Below are 19,304 nucleotides of genomic sequence, written 5' to 3' on the forward strand. Positions count from 1 at the left end.
TTCGATTCCATTGACTTTCAGTAGCTTTGTGAAATGTCCAGAAGTGTTAAGAATGATTATGTCACCTCTGAACATGTAAATTTTAATTGTGCACTAACCCTCTAATGAGTTGTTTTGAGTTTGGTGTGGAGAAAGTTTTCAAGGATCAAGAGAGGGAGATGATACAATATGATCAAGGAGAGTGAAAGCTCTAAGCTTGGGGATGCCCCGGTGGTTCACCCCTGCATATATCAAGAAGACTCAAGCGTCTAAGCTTGGGGATGCCCAAGGCATCCCCTTCTTCATCGACAACATTATCAGGTTCCTCTAGTGAAACTATATTTTTATTCCATCACATCTTATGTACTTTGCTTGGAGCGTCTGTTTGTTTTTGTTTTTGTTTTTGTTTTGTTTGAATAAAATGGATCCTAGCATGCATTGTGTGGGAGAGAGACACGCTCCGCTGTTGCATATGGACAAGTATGTCCTTAGGCTTTACTCATAGTATTCATGGCGAAAGTTTTTTCTTCGTTAAATTGTTATATGGTTGGAATTGGAAAATGATACATGTAGTAATTGCTATAATATCTTGGATAATGTGATACTTGGAAATTGTTGTGCTCATGTTTAAGCTCTTGCATCATATACTTTGCACCCATTAATGAAGAAATACATAGAGCTTGCTAAAATTTGGTTTGCATATTTGGTCTCTCTAAGGTCTAGATAATTTCTAGTATTGAGTTTGAACAACAAGGAAGACGGTGTAGAGTCTTATAATGTTTACAATATATCTTTTATGTGAGTTTTGCTGCACTGGTTCATCCTTGTGTTTGTTTCAAATAGCCTTGCTAGCCTAAACCTTGTATCGAGAGGGAATACTTCTCATGCATCCAAAATACTTGAGCCAACCACTATGCCATTTGTGTCCACCATACCTACCTACTACATGGTATTTCTCCGGCATTCCAAAGTAAATTGCTTGAGTGCTACCTTTAAAATTTCCATTCTTCACCTTTGCAATATATAGCTCATGGGACAAATAGCCTAAAAACTATTGTGGTATTGAATATGTACTTATGCACTTTATCTCTTATTAAGTTGCTTGTTGTGCGATAACCATGTTCCTGGGGACGCCATCAACTACTCTTTGTTGAATATCATGTGAGTTGCTATGCATGTTCGTCTTGTCTGAAGTAAGGGAGATTTACCGCTAGAATGGTTAGAGCATGCATAATGTTAGAGAAGAACATTGGGCCGCTAACTAAAGCCATGATCCATGGTGGAAGTTTCAGTTTTGGACAAATATCCTCAATCTCATATGAGAAAATTAATTGCTGTTGAATGCTTATGCACAAAAGAGGAGTCCATTATCTGTTGTCTATGTTGTCCTGGTATGGATGTCTAAGTTGAGAATAATCAATAGCGAGAAATCCGATGCGAGCTTTCTCATTAGACCTTTGTACAGGCGGCATAGAGGTACCCCTTTGTGACACTTGGTTAAAACATGTGCATTGCGATGATAATCCAGGTAATCCAAGCTAATTAGGACAAGGTGCGGGCACTATTAGTATACTATGCATGAGGCTTGCAAATTGTAGGATATAATTTACATAACACATATGCTTTATTACTACCGTTGACAAAATTGTTTCTTGTTTTCAAAACCAAAGCTCTAGCACAAATATAGCAATCGATGCTTTCCTCTTTGAAGGGCCTTTCTTTTACTTTTATTATTGAGTCAGTTCACCTATTTCTCTCCACCTCAAGAAGCAAACACTTGTGTGAACTGTGCATTGATTCCTACATACTTGCATATTGTACTTGTTATTTTACTCTATGTTGACAATATCCATGATATGTACATGTTACAAGTTGAAAGCAACCGCTGAAACTTAATCTTCCTTTGTGTTGCTTCAATACCTCTACTATGAATTATTGCTTTATGAGTTAACTCTTATGCAAGACTTATTGATGCTTGTCTTGAAGTACTATTTATGAAAAGTCTTTGCTATATGATTCATTTGTTTACTCATGTCATTTACATTGTTTTGATCGCTGCATTCATTACATATGCTTACAATAGTATGATCAAGGTTATGATGGCATGTCACTCCAGAAATTATCTTTGTTATCGTTTACCTGCTCGGGACGAGCAGAAACTAAGCTTGGGGATGCTGATACGTCTCCGACGTATCGATAATTTCTTATGTTCCATGCCACATTATTGATGATATCTACATGTTTTATGCATACTTTATATCATATTTATGCATTTTCCGGCACTTACCTATTAACGAGATGCCGAAGAGCCAGTTGATGTTTTCTGCTGTTTTTGGTTTCAGAAATCCTAGTAAGGAAATATTCTTGGAATTGGACGAAATCAACGCCCAGGGGCCTATTTTCACACGAAGCTTCCAGAAGACCGAAGGGAAGACGAAGTGGGGCCACGGGGCGCCGCCACACTAGGGCGGCACGGCCCAGGAGGGGCCCGCGCCGGCCTAGCGTGTGGGGCTCCCGTGTGGCCCCCTGACCTGCCCTTCCGCCTACATATAGCCTTCGTTGTGAAACCCCCAGTACCGAGAGCCACGATACGGAAAACCTTCCAGAGACGCCGCCGCCGCCAATCCCATCTCGGGGGATTCGGGAGATCGCCTCCGGCACCCTGCCGGAGAGGGGAATCATCTCCCGGAGGACTCTACGCCGCCATGGTCGCCTCCGGAGTGATGAGTGAGTAGTTCACCCCTGGACTATGGGTCCGTAGCAGTAGCTAGATGGTTGTCTTCTCCTCATTATGCTTCATTGTCGGATCTTGTGAGCTGCCTAACATGATCAAGATCATCTATTTGTAATGCTATATGTTGTGTTTGTTGGGATCCGATGGATATAGAATACTATGTTATGTTGATTATCAATCTATTACCTATGTGTTGTTTATGATCTTGCATGCTCTCTGTTATTAGTAGAGGCTCTGGCCAAGTTTTTACTCTTAACTCCAAGAGGGAGTATTTATGCTCGATAGTGGGTTCATGCCTCCATTAAACTGCAGGACGATGTGAGAAAGTTCTAAGGTTGTGGATGTGCTATTGCCACTAGGGATAAAACATTGATGCTATGTCCGAGGATGTAGTTATTGATTACATTACGCACCATACTTAATGCAATTGTCTGTTGTTTGCAACTTAATACTGGAAGGGGTTCGGATGATAACCTGAAGGTGGACTTTTTAGGCATAGATGCATACTGGATAGCGGTCTATGTACTTTGTCGTAATGCCCAATTAAATCTCACAATACTCATCATATCATGTATGTGCATTGTCATGCACTCTCTATTTGTCAATTGCCCAACTGTAATTTGTTCACCCAACATGCTATTTATCTTATGGGAGAGACACCTCTAGTGAACTGTGGACCCCGGTCCATTCTTTTAATCGAATACAATCTACTGCAATACTTGTTCTACTGTTCTCTGCAAACAATCATCATCCACACTATACATCTAATCCTTTGTTACAGCAAGCCGGTGAGATTGACAACCTCACTGTTACGTTGGGACAAAGTACTTTGGTTGTGTTGTGCAGGTTCCACGTTGGCGCCGGAATCCCTGGTGTTGCGCCGCACTACATCTCGCCGCCATCAACCTTCAACGTGCTTCTTGGCTCCTACTGGTTCGATAAACCTTGGTTTCTTACTGAGGGAAAACTTGCCGTTGTACGCATCACACCTTCCTCTTGGGGTTCCCAACGGACGCGTGCTGTACGCGTATCACCATCCTCAAGAAGTAGCTTGAATAGCCATTTACCAAGTATAGACCTATTTTTGGTCTTAAGATCTTGAATTCCAAGACCTCCTTGGTCTTTCAGACGATAGACCACACTCCATTTAGCCAGACGATATTTCCTTTTCTCACTATCATCTTGCCAAAAGAATCTTGATCGGAAATAATCCAATCTTTCCAAGACTCTTTTTGGAAATTGGAAGAATGATATCATACACGATGCCATATTGCTAAGTACTGAATTGATAAGGACCAATCTACCACCCAAGGATAGTAATTTACCTTTGCAGCTACTTAATCTAATTTGCAGTTGCTCCTCCACCATTTTCCACTTGGTATTTATAAGTCTCCAATGATGGATCAGAATACTCAAATTCCATCTTGCTAATTAATGAATTGATAAGGACCAATCTTCCAACCATTAATTGTACTCACCTGAAAGAAGACGTGGGGTGTTGGATAACTGTTGGTGTATCTGTTGGGTTGTATTCTTGTTCTCTATTGTCGACCATCTGGCCCAGCCCAGTCCTGACCTATATAAGGTGCTTCTATCTCTGTAACCCTAAGAAGAGAGAGTTCCTCTCTGCATCCTCCTTCTAACTCAGCCTCCTTCTACCTTAGGTTAGGCCATCACCTCTGCCCACATGGTATCAGAGCAAGGGGCAGTAAGGGCAGCGACGGGAAGGACTGCTGATATGGAAGCCTAGTCTGCTGTGGCAGCTAGGAGGAAGAGGAAGAGGAAGAGAGTAGGGTGCTGTGGTGGCTGGAAGGAAGAGGAAGGGAGCAGGCTGCTGCGACGACAAGGAGGGGGAAGGCAGTGACAAGTAAGGAGATGAAGAGGGCATCCTGCGGGTAAGCCCTTTGGTGTTTCTGAGAGGTTAGTTTGGTGTCAAGCATGGGGGACAACGGGGATTTGGCCAAGGCTCTGGAGAAGCTAGCAGAACTTATCACAACCAAAGGAGATGAAGGAGGATCTGCTGGAGGGGGAGCAATCGTTCCCCATACCGACATCGGTCAGAAACTTGAGCTGCTGGCGAATGAAATCAAGTTGCAAGGAGTGGCCAACTATCTCTGGTGGTCAAGGAGGGCGTTGTTGATTATGAACTCGAAAGGGCTGGATGAACGTGTGAGTGGTGAAGCTGCAGAACCAGCATACAAGACTAGTCCGGAATGGAAAAAGTGGAATGCCATAAATTCTATGATTGTGGCATGGTTGCTTAACTCTTTGGTTCCTAACATTGCTACTTCTGTAGAGGCACTCACAAAGGCTTCAGAGGTATGGGACATCCTATCAAATCTCTATTCTGGAAAGGGGAACATTATGTTGATTGCTGAGATTGAGGATAAAGTGCATGACTTCCAACAAGGAAACAAAACTGTGATGGCATATGTGGCTGAGTTGCAGAATCTTTGGGGAGATTTAGATCATGTTGATTCTCTGGAACTTGCCCATGGGGAATGTGTGAGTGCTGCTGCAAGCTAGATTGAACGTCGGCGAGTCATGAAGTTCTTGAAAGGTCTTAATCAAGATTTTGAGGGGAGAAGGGCTGCTTTACAGCATCAAACCACTACCCCTTCTCTTAAAGAAGCCATTGCTGCTATGTCCAGAGAGGAAGTGCGTCTGAATATGACAAAGGGAAGCAATTTTGTCCCTCATCCGACCTTCTACACAACCAAGAGACAAGAGACGAGAGACTGCTATACTTGTGGACAGAAGGGACACTTGAAACATCAGTGTACCTCCTTTGCTACACCCAGTAGTGGGAGAGGAGGATACACACATGGCAGAGGAAGCTACAGAGGAAGAGGTGATGGCAGAGGTGGTGGACGGCCATATGGACAACAGTATGGCAGGGGTGGTGGACAGCAGCATGCTATAGCACCCAAGGCACATATGGTAGCAGCTTCAGGGCCAACTACCAGTACCTCTCAGGGACAATCAAAGGAAGAAGGACAAAATAAAGCAACCTTTGGGAACTTTGCTCACTATGTCTACAAAGATGAAGGTAATATTGATAGAGTTTCTATAGCCACTCATAATGCTAATTCAAATTAGATTCTTGATTCTGGAGCATCCAAACATGTTACTGGGAATATTAGTGAGTTTGACTCTTATACTCAGTATCCTCCCACACATAGAGGCACTATCCAAACAGCAGATGGCACAACACAATCTATAAAAGGGGAGGGGTCGGTGCAATGTACACCCAACATAAAATTGTCATCAGTTCTACATGTTCATGCTTTTCCAGTAAATCTGCTATCTCTAAGTGCCTTGATTGATCAGCAGGACTACCGTATAATAGTTGATAGATATATGTGTTTAATTCAGGAAAGGGAGAGCAGCAAGAAGATTGGGACTGCAACCAGTTCATAGAGGTCTTTGGCACATAGATCGTGACAAGATGTGGCATGATGCTAGTTTTGTGCTTGCTACGATTGTTGGAGGAAAGGAGAGTATGGCACTAGTTCATCATTGTCGAATAGGCCACATGGCGTTTGATAAAATGTTTCGAGTTTTTCCTGATGTAATGGATGGAGTGGACAAAACCAAATTATGTTGTGATGCCTGCGAATATGCTAAGCATACGAGAACCTCTTATGTTAGTAGAGGGATCAGAAGTGTATCCCCATTTGTGTTAGTGCACTCTGATGTATGGACGTGTCCTGTTGTGTCAGTAAGTGGAATGAAGTACTTTGTAACTTTTATTGACTGCTATTCCAGAATGAATTGGATTTATCTTATGCGTCACAAATTAAGATGAAGTGTTCACTTGTTTTCAGAGTTTTTGTGCCCATGTGAAAAACCAATTCAATGTTCAGGTGCAAGTGATCAGAACTGATAATGGTACTGAATATATCAATAAACCTTTTGTTGCTTTCTTATCTTCACAAGGTATACCGCACCAGACTTCATGTCCTGACACTCCTCCCCATGATGGATTTGTTGAGCGGAAGAATAGACACATCCTTGAAGTGGCTCGATCTCTTATGTTTACCATGAATGTTCCCAAATTCTTATGGAGTGAGGCAGTTATGACTGCTACGTATTTGATCAATAGAATGCCTTCAAAGATTCTAGGTATGCAGTCTCCTTGCCAACTCCTTCTAAATAACAATGACTTTGTTGTACCACCCAAACTCTTTGGTTGTACATGTTTCGTAAAGGATCACAGGACATCTGTTGGCAAGCTAGATCATCGGGCTATCAAATGTATCTTTATTGGCTATTCCTCCAGACCGAAGGGTTACAAGTGTTGGATTCCCACTGACAAGAGGACATTTGTAAGCATGGATGTTACGTTTCGCGAGTCAGAACCATTTTATGACGGTGAGAGTGATCTTAGTGGCTTGTTCCAGGGGCTTGACCATCTTGGTGATGCTCAAGAGTGGGAGCAACAGCAAGGTGGTGATCAAGAGCAGCAAGGTGGTGATCAAGAGCAGCAAGATGGTGACCAACAACAACATCAACAAATTCTTATTGTTGCGGAGATTCCTGCAATTCCTGGTACACCTACACCACCTAGATCCGTACCACCACAAAGATGGCTGCAGAATCCTCTTGTGTACTCTAGAAGACAAGTACAAAGGGAACAAGTAGATGCACTGGAGGAGCAACAAGACCAGGGGCAGGAGGAGCAACCCATTGGACCTGAAAATCAAGAAAGCACAAGTGTTGATTCTACTGAGGAGAATTAATCTCAGACCGAGTCCAATAATAGATTAGACTTTTCAATTGCAATAAGGAAAGGGATAAGGAAAGTTGGGCCCCCAAAGCGACTTAGTTAAGATGACTATGACGTAGGAAATTATATGTCTTACGAGGCATTGTCACCCTCTTTTCAGGCTTTTGTTGCTTCGCTGCAAACTGTATCTGTTCCTAAGGATTGGAAGGCGGCCAGGTTGGACCCGAGATGGTGCAATGCAATGATGGAAGAATTAGAGGCATTGAAGAAAAATAAAACATGGGAGTTGACATATCTCCCTAAAGGAAAGAATACAGTAGGTTGTAAGTGGATCTATTCTGTAAAACAAAATGCAGAAGGAAAAGTGGAGAGATATAAGATAAGACTTGTGGCAAGAGGATATAGTCAGACTTATGGCATTGACTATGATGAGACGTTTGCACCTGTGGCAAAAATGAGCACCATCAGAATATTGATCTCTTGTGCAGCAAATTTCGGATGGCCCTTGCATCAACTTGATGTCAAAAATGCATTTCTGCATGGTGATCTTCGAGAGGAGGTGTATATGGAGATGGCACCGAGATTTGTCAAACCTGAAACTAAAGGAAAGGTATGTAGACTGAAGAAATCTCTATATGGTCTCAAACAATCTCCACGTGCCTGGTTTGACAGGTTTAGACAAGTGGTGTGTGGCATGCGATATGGTCAATGCAATGGAGACCATACCTTATTTGCAGACATTTTGAGCAGAAAATCACTATCCTTGATGTGTGTGTTGATGATATTATTATCACAGGAGATGATGATGTGAAAATCGCAAAACTGAAAGGATGCTTGAGTCAAGCCTTTGAGGTGAAAGATTTGGGAAAACTTAAATACTTCCTTGGAATAGAAGTTGCAAGATCGTCAAAAGGGATATCACTATCTCAAAGAAAGTATACATTGGATCTCTTAGATGATATGAGCATGCTGGGGTGCCGAGTGGCTTCAACACCTATTGACCAAAATAATAAAATCACAGCAGAGTCTAGAGAACCCATAGACAAGGAGAAATATCAAAAACTTGTTGGAAGACTAATATACTTATGCCACACGAGACCAGATATATCATTTGCAGTGAGTGTAGTAAGTCGCTATATGCATGACCCGAGGGATGGCCACTTGGAAGCAGCTCAAAGAATCTTGAGATACTTGAAGGGTACTCCGGGAAAATGATTGTGGTTTAAAAGTAATGGACACCTAAATGTAGATGGATATTGTGATGCAGATTGGGCTAGCTGCTTAGATGATCGAAGATCCACCTCAAGGTATTGTGTTTTTGTTGGAGGAAATTTGGTGTCATGGAGAAGTAAGAAACAATATGTTGTCTCGAAATCAACAGCCGAAGCAGAGTACAGAGCTATGTCACAGGGCATGGGTGAAATATTGTGGGTACGAAACCTTCTAAGAGAGCTGAAAATTTTAATGCAAGGAAGCTTGAAAGTGTGGTGTGATAATATATCTTCCATAAACATAGCAAACAACCCTGTCCAGCATGAGCGAACTAAACATGCTGTCTTTCCAGAACCTGGGTGCATGTGAACCCACTTTTTCAAAAGTGCGTTTGTGATGTAAAAACATGTTTTAAATATTGAAACACAAAATGAATGCAAAGGTGATCTCAAATATGTGCCCTGGACATGAGTTTCGTGAAGAAAAAACCTTTTATTTTGCCTCGGCAAAAAAGTGAAATTTTGCAGGGCTATATAGCAGTATGTATGTGACGTATTTTATCTTTTTTATATTCTGAAATAAAAAAAGTGGTTTCTCCGCGAAAACTTTCTACACACACATGGAACATGCATACGTACCCCGTTATTTTTATTTCAAAAAAATTTAACATTTGGAAAATGGATTTCCCACCTGGGTTCACGTGCACCTAGGTTCAACTGGGACTTTTCCAGATAGATAGATTCTTTATTAAAGAAAAGATTGATGCATGGATTATCTCATTGGCTTATGTGAGATCATGACAACAAGTGGCAGACTGTTTAACAAAAGGGTTGGGGTCAAATGAGTGTAATCTTGCCTGTGCCAAGATGGGGATGAATGACATTTATCACCCATCTTGAGGGGAAGTGTTGGATAACTGTTGGTGATATCTATTGGGTTGTCTGTTGTGGCCCATCTAGCCCAGCCCAGTCATGACCTATATAAGATGCTTCTATCTTTGTAACCTTAATAAGAAGAGAGAGTTCCTCCCTACAGCCGCCTTCTACCTCAGCCTCCTTCTACCTTAGGTTAGGCCCTCACCTCTGCCCACACGGGGTGAGTAATTATGTGCCTGCACTTGAGAATTTATGTGTGTGTGTGTGTGCTTGTTGTTATTTAAGCCACTTGTACTATAGCCAATTGTACAATACCGAAGACTTCATGCTTCCCAAGTCTTCCCCTCTTTTGATCTCTTCTCTTTTAACTTCCCCAGCCCGAGTCAGCTTCAATAATATACTGTTCAAACCTTGCAAACACAGCGACCATCGGTTAGATGCTCTAGTTTATTGCACAAACAATCATTTTTTTTTATCAAAATCTTATTATTTCTTTGACTTTATATATATGGCTAATGGCCTTACATCGGGGTATGAGATCCATTTCAGAGTCCAAAGTGCAATGAGGAAGATCAGGAGGATGCCCCAGAGCAGGATGTGATGTTGAAGAAAAAAGTCCTCTGGTAATCAATCGTCTAGCTCCGTCCATCATTATACTGTTATGTCCCCATCGATTCCAGTGAGATGTGTTTGATGTATCATGGATTCATGAGTCACATTCTCAGATCCCTGATTCAGTGTTCATAATGAGTTGTGGATATCCCTGTTTGACCTGACTCCAATTTGTTTGGTCTGACATAGATCTCAAAAAGTAGCTTAGGAGGCTTTTGCTTTGTACTTTCCTCCGAACTTCTCTATACTCTGGATTCCAGGAGTACATCTTGTTTGTATAACAATTGTTTAGTTGCTCACCATGTCTATCACATGGTAGGAGTACATCTTGTTCTTCATATCACAATCTTAAAATATCACTGCTGGAAACATGAACTGCCGTTGACCAAATAAAGATCGATTCCTCCTCTTGTAAGTAATAGCAGTTGTATCTTTCTTTGTGAAGTAATTGTTGTTATCTCACAATTTTCATGCACATTTCAATAATTTGTTGCACAGAGCAACCTTCTGGCAGATTGGTCAAGGGACAAAAGATGGACAAAATGCGGTCACGGAAGGATCTTTTCGAGGTTTCAGGACCTACGTATTTGACATATGTGAACTGGTAAGTTATTGGCTCATCTTTCTAGTTGATTCGATCATTCAATCTACTCCGTAGTATACACTGGGCCTGTTAGAACCAAAAGTATAGGTTTTGCTTTTTTCGATCATGGGATGAAAGAGTTGAACGCAACTAGGAAAAACATATAAGCATTCGTGATTTTGCTATGGTTTATGGGATCACCTTTGCAATCTGATGCTTGCTCCGGCCAGGAACTGCCCGCACCACCGGCGATCGGTGATGGCGAGCCTCGTCCAAGGCGCGTACGTGCTGGAGCGCGACCGGCAGCTTAACCAGCAGGGCCCGGACGCCCTGGCGCCGGCGTGGTGGAAGTTCTTCCACTTCGAGCTTCGGCAGGAGCTCGTGGACGACGCCGACTCCTCCATCTTCGGTGCGGTGTACGCGTTCAAGCCGCCGTACAACATTCTCGACCCCGCGGCGGCCGCCAGCGCGCCGCACTACGTCGTCGCCTTCCGAGGGACCATCAGGAACAAGGCTTCGGCGTCCAGGGACCTCGAGCTGGACCTCCAGCTCGCCCGGAACGGCGGCCTCGAGCGCAGCACCCGTTTCCTAGTCGCGATGCATGCCATCCGCGCCGTCGTGTCGGCCGCGGGCGCGGGGCACGGCCGCGTCTGGCTGGCCGGCCACTCGCTGGGTTCCGCCATCTCGACCCTCGGCGGGAAGATCATGGCCAGGGCGGGCGTCCTCCTCCCCGCGTTCCTCTTCAACCCGCCGTTCCTGTCGGCGCCGGTGGAGAGGATCCCGCACAAGAAGGTGAAGCACGGCATCCGCATCGCCAAGAGCTTCGTCACGGCCGGGGTGGCCACCGTCCTGCAGCACAAGGGCGGCGGCGGAGACGAGGCCTTCGCGGCGCTGGCGCGGTGGGTGCCGAACGTGCTCGTGAACCCGGCGGACCACATCAGCGCGGAGTACGTCGGGTACTTCGGCCACCGCAAGAAGATGGAGGACATCGGCGCGGGCGCCGTCGGGAGGCTGGCGACGAGGCACTCGGTCACGCACCTGCTGCAGGGCATCGGCAAGCCGGGAGGCTGCGAGCCCCTGCACCTGTTTCCTTCGGCCGTCCTGACGGTGAACCGCGGCCCGTCGCCGGACTTCAAGACCGCGCACGGCATCCACCAGTGGTGGAGGCCGGACTTGGCCATGCAGCTGCAGTGCAGCGCCTATTCGTACGCTTGATCAGCAGATCGCTGACATGGGATGGGGAACACAAGAGAAACCTTTGGATCATGATTCTAGAAACCGAAACTAAATGCAGAAGACAGGATTTGGTGTTTTGATTGAAGGCATGCCCGGAAGCATCACTTAGATGGATTTAACGTGAATGTCACGAAAAGGTACATTATGTATGTGATATCCGACAGAAAACACAGAGGCGGTGTCAATGGCTACGCGATAGTAACAACCAAGGAGCCCACGGTAGAGTAGCTGGGTAAGGGAGGGTAGGATTTTGTGTTGGGGGTTGTTCATCACAACGCACTTGGCCTAGTCTGATGCACAATTTGGAGGTTGGTGATAACATACAAGCCACAGTGCTGAACCTAACCTCAACTTCTACTAATGGAATCTGGGCAACCGACGAGATCAGATGTCCCCAATTTCCTAAATGTTTTGCTCTAACGACAAAGTAGCAGCCTGTATAATTCTTGATGCATCTCATGCCTAAGAACTTTTTTCCTGACGAAACCAGCAGGTAAGTTTCCTGCTGCATATTTTCATTCTACACAAGTCCCAAGATTACCTATCTGTATGACCAGAAAGATGGAGCCATTCGTTTCTTGCCTCCAAATGCATCCCCAATTTATAGATCCTAATGGTTGCTGCTAGGCTGCTTCAAGTGCCACAATGCTACTGCCATTTAATGAATCCTTCAATCAGGAACCAAGAAAAGATACTTCCAGATCATAAAAGGACACAGCTACTTCACTTGGTATAAAGCTGGGAGCTAAAACGAAACTGAAGTAACCATAAATCTGTTAATAACATGATCTTCTCTGGGATAAGATCACAAACATTCAGTAAACCCATTACACGTTCAATACTTGTTCTATTTTACATCATCATCAGCATCATCAGCATACAACTAATGCTACCTAAGAAATTACTGGTGCAACAGCGAAACTTCTGAACCGAGCAAAAACACCACTCTTGAATTGAACCACCATCACTCTGCAATGGTTATGAGCAGAAGCAAAATCGTGTTTCCAGTAACAAGTTGGTGACTACCATTACTGCTGTAACTGAACACCTTTGGGTTCCCACCAGACAACATCTTAAACCTTTAATTGGCATCATCATTCCTCTTCCTGGACTTGCGTGGCCGTTCAGAATTTGTCACAGTATCTTCATTGTTCACAGTTGTGTGATCGTGTACGCTCTGCTCGATTTTAATATCGACGTCCCTTGATTTACTTTTGCCACTGGAAATTTTGAGTCGCACACAATTCATTACATAAGCTTGAAAACTATTGTACAGATTAACAAGTCGGTTTAAATAGCGCAGAAGTGTATATCCAGACCTGTTAATTTCTGATGCATATTTAGCATCATGAACTGATAGCCAAAGCATGGATCCTGTGTGAGGTGGCACTAAAGATCCAGTTATGTGACAATTCATTTCAGTGTCCACCCTACAAATGAATATCAAGCAAAGGCACACAGTCAGTTTACTTCACCGAAAATACAGAGTGTCACATGACAATAGCTGACTAAGAGCATCTCCAACAGACGCGCTATATAGGCCGCGCGGCATAAAAACATCCGATATAGCGCGCGCGGGACAGAATGTGGCGCTCCAGCAGGCGCGGTAAACGGCGCGGCGCTGTAAAATTTTTAGGGCGCGCGGCTTTTTGCACAATCCGGAGCGGCATATCTGGCCCGTCGGCTACAGCGCGCGGCATCGCTCGTCCAAGCGCGAAAAAGCCAACGGCTGGAAAATTCCTCCCCCGCGCCCGCGCCTTCATTTCCCCACCTACCGCCGGCGCGAAATCCAGCCGCCGCCGGTCGACTCCGCCGCCGCCCCCGCTTCTGCGCGCCGCCGCGTCGTAGATCCGCGTCGCCCGCACCTCCTCCTGGCAGCGGCGGACGCTCCGCCGCGCTGTGTCGCTCGCGCGGCCGTCAGCGACGAGTTGTAGCCGGCGGTCCTTCTCCGCGGCCCCCTTCGCGCCGGCGTCGACATGTCGTCCTCGTCGTCGTCGAGCTTGCTTGCAACATGGCGCGCCCATGGTGCTCGCCCATTTGCTCGCAAGGTATGAACCTCCGCCGGCCGGCCTCTATTACTCGCCAAGTAGCTACAATAGTTCATAGTGAAGTAATTTCATACATATGTTTGTAGAGTTCCTCATATGATTCATCGGATGACGAGTTCGACCAAGAAGAAGAGGAGAACATATCGATACTATTAGCATACCGCGCCGTTAAGAGGCCAAAATTTGGTGGATCGGTGTTCGGTAGACAGAAGTTGTGGAGAGAAAGGATTGAAGGGCATGAGAAGTTGATGCGGTCGTATTTCAATGAGAATCCGATTTTCCCCGAAAGCTATTTTCGGCGGCGTTTCCGGATGAGTCTCAACTTGTTCAAGCACATTGCAGCGGAGGTCACCAAATATGATCGCTTCTTTGAGCAAAGGAGGAATGCCGCCGGAGAACTTGGCCATAGCACATATCAAAAGGTGACCGCCGCCTTGCGTATGTTGGCATATGGTATACCGGCGGATCTTATTGATGATCATTTGGCCATGGGAGAGAGCACTTCTATCTTGTGTGTGAAGCGCTTTGTCGTTGCAATTGTCAATGTCTTTGGCTCCACATACTTGAGAGCCCCCAATGCTCAAGACACGGCAAGGCTTTTGGAGATCAACGCCAACCGGGGATTTCCCGGTATGCTTGGTTCCATTGATTGTATGCATTGGAGTTGGAAGAATTGTCCAGCGGCATGGCATGGACAATTCAAAGGCTACAAGAAGGATGCCACCATAGTACTTGAAGCGGTGGCCGACCAAGAGACTTGGATATGGCATGCTTTCTTTGGAATGCCCGGATCTTGCAATGACATCAATGTTCTTCAACGGTCACCACTAATGACAAGACTTGCAATGCGGGAAGGTCCATTGGTGGAGTTTGAAGCAAATGGCCACAAGTACAACTATGGCTACTTCCTCGCCGATGGCATATATCCAAGGTGGCAAACATTTGTGAAGCCAATTATTCAACCAAGAGGTAAAAAGCAAACTCAATTCCACAATGCACAAGCGGCGGCTAGGAAAGATGTAGAGAGAGCATTTGGGATTTTGCAAGCCCAATTTGCCATAGTTAGAGGACCGGCTAGATTTTGGGATCAAGAATGCCTTTGGTATATCATGACCGCGTGTGTAATCATGCACAACATGATTATAGAGGATGATCGCGGAAAAGATGTGGATCATACCCACTACGACTTGATGGGGGTTCCCGTGCAAGTGACGAGGTCCGCACATAGGATTGCCCGATTCATTGCCTCATACCATGCCATTCGGTGCAACGACACACATGATGATCTTCAAAAAGATCTCATGGAAGAATGGTGGAATTGGAATGGACAACAATAGTTCCATATTTGTTGTATTTGTTTGAAAACTATGTGTTGTATTGTCTCAAAACCATGTTGTATTGTTGTATGTGTTGTACTTGGTGTGAAGTATTGTTGTGAACAATGTATTGTATTTGGATGGTACAATATATTTGTGAATTTTTATATATTGTTTGATCTTCTTGGATGCATATTTGTGTGTGTTTGCTGTTTGCGCCGCGTCCGCGCGCTGCAAAATGGCGCGTCCGGCGGAGGTGCTATTTTACCGCGCCAACGCGCGCTGCGAAATGGCGCACCCGGCGGAGGAGAAATCGATCCGGCGTGCGGCAACGGTATAGCGCGCGCAGATTTTTGCTTTTAGCGCGCCGCGATATAGCGCGCCTGCTGGAGATGCTCTAAGTACAGAGCAAAATAAGAACCACTTCCAATCACTTGAGGAATTCTACTTAGGAAACATTTTGCCTAAATGTGCAACAAGTAATTGGGATCGGAGGGAGTAGTATATTTCTCATGTACAGCTCAGTGTATTGTGGACTTGTGATGACGAGCTCAGTTCATTTCCAGTAAATGATTAAACAAGGTAAAAAGTAACGCTCCAGATATATATGTCTAGTTAGTAGCATTACCATGCTGGTACGTAGTTTCATGCACATCAAGTTTAAAGTAAAGTTGGTTTAGGGGTGCCCCCTCATCAGCACAGCAGGGGAAATATACTCGAACAGTGTGCAGGTACATGAGCAACATGCAGCTAGTATAAGTAACAAATGCAAACTAAAACATATACAATATCTCAAATGTGTAAAGCTGCTGTCCACATTGGAAACTAAAACAGTGAAGTTCAACCTGAGAAAAGGGGACTGGATGAGCCTATACCTTTTAACAGAAAACCGTATCATGCTTCCCCTTTTAATCTCATGGCCCCTGTCTGACTTGCTTATAAATTTTCCTCCACCTCTCTTCTGTGAAAACAATATAAATCTCATGAGAGGGAATAAAACGAGACCCAACTTATTATAGTGATTGGTTGGATTTGTTGAAAACTACTAGATATACATACGGAATTCTCAAAGATAGAGAAGTTTGTTCATCACATGCTGTGCTCATCAACCACCTCAAGTTGGAAGTATCAGCCAATTTTCTCTAATCTCCAACCAATCAAAGCACGTTCACACTTTCTGGTGCTCAGTTTCTTTAGAGTTTTCCTAGTGATTTAGAAGTTTACTAAAGAATTGAAGCAAAAACATTTCTAAGGGATTTGATGGTGCACACAAAAATGCAGGTAAAATAAAAAGCAGATTAGCTGGAGTTGCACAGATCAAAGGTCTTTTGACAACACAATCACAAACCATCAGCTACCTCTCATTCTTGTAACAGATGGCAAAAAATGAGCAGCACTGTTCATAATATTTGTCAAAAAGGTTGAGCTGTGTTGGAGCACCAGCTACAGTATACTTGCAAGTTCCAACTATTAAAGATCAACATGAAAAGAGGTAAATTTTAAGCCTCGTAGTTTTACGCATAAGGTACCATAGGTGTGGATGAATGCATTCAAACAAATGCTCATACTTGGGAATGGTCGAAATGAACAATTCCTCCAGGGTTCAGTTCCCACCTCATGGATATCAGCTTTGCTGAATATCAATTTATTAAACAACCAAACAATACATGAATTGTTAATCAATTACTGAACTAGGGTTCAGTTTACAAAGTTACATGAAACCAAACATATAGTAGACTGTAGCACATTATATTAGCATCAGAATAGCTATTTCCTTAATAATCAATAGAAAAGTTGATCTTACTCTTTTGAATCTGAATCTGTCAGCGATATCATCTGACATAATAGCTGCTGAGAAAACCCCCAAGACAATGGCATGGATTGATTCCTTGCCAAGCATTTCAACCTTCCCTTCTGAAGTACAAAAACAAAGCATCACACATACATATTTCAAACTTTGGCCACAATATTTCTCAAGGGAAATTTGTAACAATGCCACTAGTCTCAGCTCAAATTTTAATCATACTGACTTTAGTGCAATTTATCAAAATAACACTTGTCTTCTAAGTTTTCTTACGAATTTTCCATGTACGGCCTTCACTTTCAAGTCAAAGCATTTTGAAAAAGCTTGGCTGACCTGAGAAGAGATGAAAGGTATATAAATCCCTTGATGAGCATGGAATATTTGCATACTCCAATGCAACATAGTACGTTGCAGCTGAAAATAAAGGCACCTCTATGATTCTTGGACTGGACTGATTTTGGTCCGTTTATCATTTTTTGTAACTTAGATGCTATTCTTTTCAGAGAAAGAATATTTACTACTCCCATTACTGCAGTTTGTAGATGGGGATCTGTAGGCCACTAAGGTGCGGGAGCCTCAGGTGCTCACTTGAATTCCACCAAAAGGAGAAAAATGGGCAAGCAGACAACTGAGGGAACCTAATTTTCTACGGTGCATCTCCAAAAAAATCATGATTTGATATTGGCATGAGTATCGGTTCTTTCCTCTTTGGGGGCCTCTGACACCAAACCTTTTGCGTTTTCTCGAAAAAAAAAGTATTGCCATGAGGTGCAAAGGAAACAAATTTGCACAAAATTAAGCTCAAGTAGCCAGCTCATACACAATGAATTTTTGACAAGCACAAGCAGGCATCTAACCTCGAAAATCCATCTGGATTTGAGAAGCACAAGTGCTAACACTATCCGTCAGATTATACAAAAACCAATCCATCCATTAAAGTGAAAGTTGTGAGTAAGGGCATGCTTCACATATTTTATAAAAAATATTTCCAGCTCATTCAAAATAGTTTGAATTGATAGCGGCTTCTGTGCACGGCAACGACACAAGAAAACTCAACAGATAGCATTTTCGCAAATAGCAGTAAAAGAATTTCATGGTCCTAATTCGAGCTGAGAACTTGTGGCATTGCTATAAATATCCAAGAAAATTTTCAAACTGTAAAATGAACTGACACACTATATTATATTACTATGCACAGGAATCAGGATATAGTATCCTAAAGGTTCCATGATTTCATATAGCAGATGTACCCATGACATGCAAATATGAGGCCGTAGAAGGAGTGCGGTTGTTCAGAGTTTATATGTCGACGTACCCAGGATCATGCCTGGCTGGGGAGAAAACATTAGCATGTTTGCATGAACCGGCACGCCGAAATAGGGGACCAAACCATCCATGAGTTTGGCTTTAGTACCCTCGACTTGGAATTCATGTGCTAGCAACACGCCATCAAACCGATCTTCATACCTGCACAAGAAGGAAACATCCAAATATATCCCGTAAATGAACATTACAAAGCAGGAAACTGAAATTTCAAAGAGCTTTAGGAGCACAAGAAGCGCAACAGCAAGAATGTAAACAAAAAAAAAATTCCCCCTCCTAAACTGAAACTGTTTTTCTTCTGAGGAGTTTAAACTGAAGCTATGCAAAATCCACCACAATCTCTCAAACCAGAATCTAGAGATGCACGGTTGCGACGCTATACTGAGACAATTACTGGCCATTGCATTGACGAGAGCAAGAGAGGTGGGGATGGAGGGGGGCGTACGAGAAGAGGAGGGTGTTGAGCTGGCGGGCGACGGCGCGGCGGACGTCGTCGGCGTTGGAGGGGTGCACGTACACCGTGAGCTTCGCCTCCGAGTGCCGGATCCCCTCCATCGCAGCGGCGGCCATGCGGTTGCGGCGGGATAGACCTAAACCTTAGGCGCCGCGCCGGGGAGTGGAGAGCGAGAGAGGACGGCGGCGGCGGGCGAAGCCCTAAACCTTTTCTCTTTTCGAGAAAGGCCAGCCCTAAGCCGGTAAGAGGTGGTACCGTTAGATCACTCGTGCTGGCCATCAGGCCCAGCTAGCACTATAGACGGCCCTGTTTCGCTGAACGACTTGAACCGTGGGCTAGCCACACTAGCCTTTTTTATTTGTTTCTTTCCGGCTTTTTCCTTTCGATTTTTTTATATTT

At 44.1% G+C, this 19,304-nt stretch overlaps 2 protein-coding genes across 4 annotated transcripts; one reads left to right on the forward strand and one right to left on the reverse strand.

Annotated features, from left to right (window-relative positions):
* Nucleotides 1-9,811: 9,811 nt before the first annotated feature.
* On the forward strand, nucleotides 9,812-12,038 carry LOC127343621 (GDSL esterase/lipase At4g10955). 3 transcript variants are annotated; one of them, XM_051369778.2, is made up of 5 exons: nucleotides 9,812-9,961; nucleotides 10,079-10,152; nucleotides 10,461-10,552; nucleotides 10,640-10,745; nucleotides 10,955-12,038. In XM_051369778.2, exons 4-5 carry the CDS (start codon nucleotides 10,675-10,677, stop codon nucleotides 11,937-11,939), a joined length of 1,056 nt encoding a protein of 351 aa, XP_051225738.1. In that variant the 5' UTR covers nucleotides 9,812-9,961; nucleotides 10,079-10,152; nucleotides 10,461-10,552; nucleotides 10,640-10,674; the 3' UTR covers nucleotides 11,940-12,038. The 3 variants fall into 3 exon arrangements, with proteins under 3 accessions (XP_051225738.1, XP_051225741.1, XP_051225739.1); XM_051369781.2 differs by lacking the exon at nucleotides 10,461-10,552; XM_051369779.2 differs by lacking the exon at nucleotides 10,461-10,552 and having other exon boundaries at nucleotides 9,828-10,152.
* Nucleotides 12,039-12,706: 668 nt separating this feature from the next.
* Nucleotides 12,707-19,098, reverse strand: LOC127343622 (uncharacterized). The gene is made up of 6 exons (XM_051369783.2): nucleotides 18,897-19,098; nucleotides 18,444-18,595; nucleotides 17,129-17,238; nucleotides 16,200-16,285; nucleotides 13,280-13,390; nucleotides 12,707-13,180 (listed from the first exon to the last, which is right to left on the reverse strand). Exons 1-6 carry the CDS (start codon nucleotides 19,019-19,021, stop codon nucleotides 13,042-13,044), a joined length of 723 nt encoding a protein of 240 aa, XP_051225743.1. The 5' UTR covers nucleotides 19,022-19,098; the 3' UTR covers nucleotides 12,707-13,041.
* Between the last annotated feature and the right edge of the window lie 206 nt (nucleotides 19,099-19,304).

This window comes from Lolium perenne, chromosome 3, assembly GCF_019359855.2.
Source record: "Lolium perenne isolate Kyuss_39 chromosome 3, Kyuss_2.0, whole genome shotgun sequence".
NCBI classification, from domain to species: domain Eukaryota; kingdom Viridiplantae; phylum Streptophyta; class Magnoliopsida; order Poales; family Poaceae; genus Lolium; species Lolium perenne.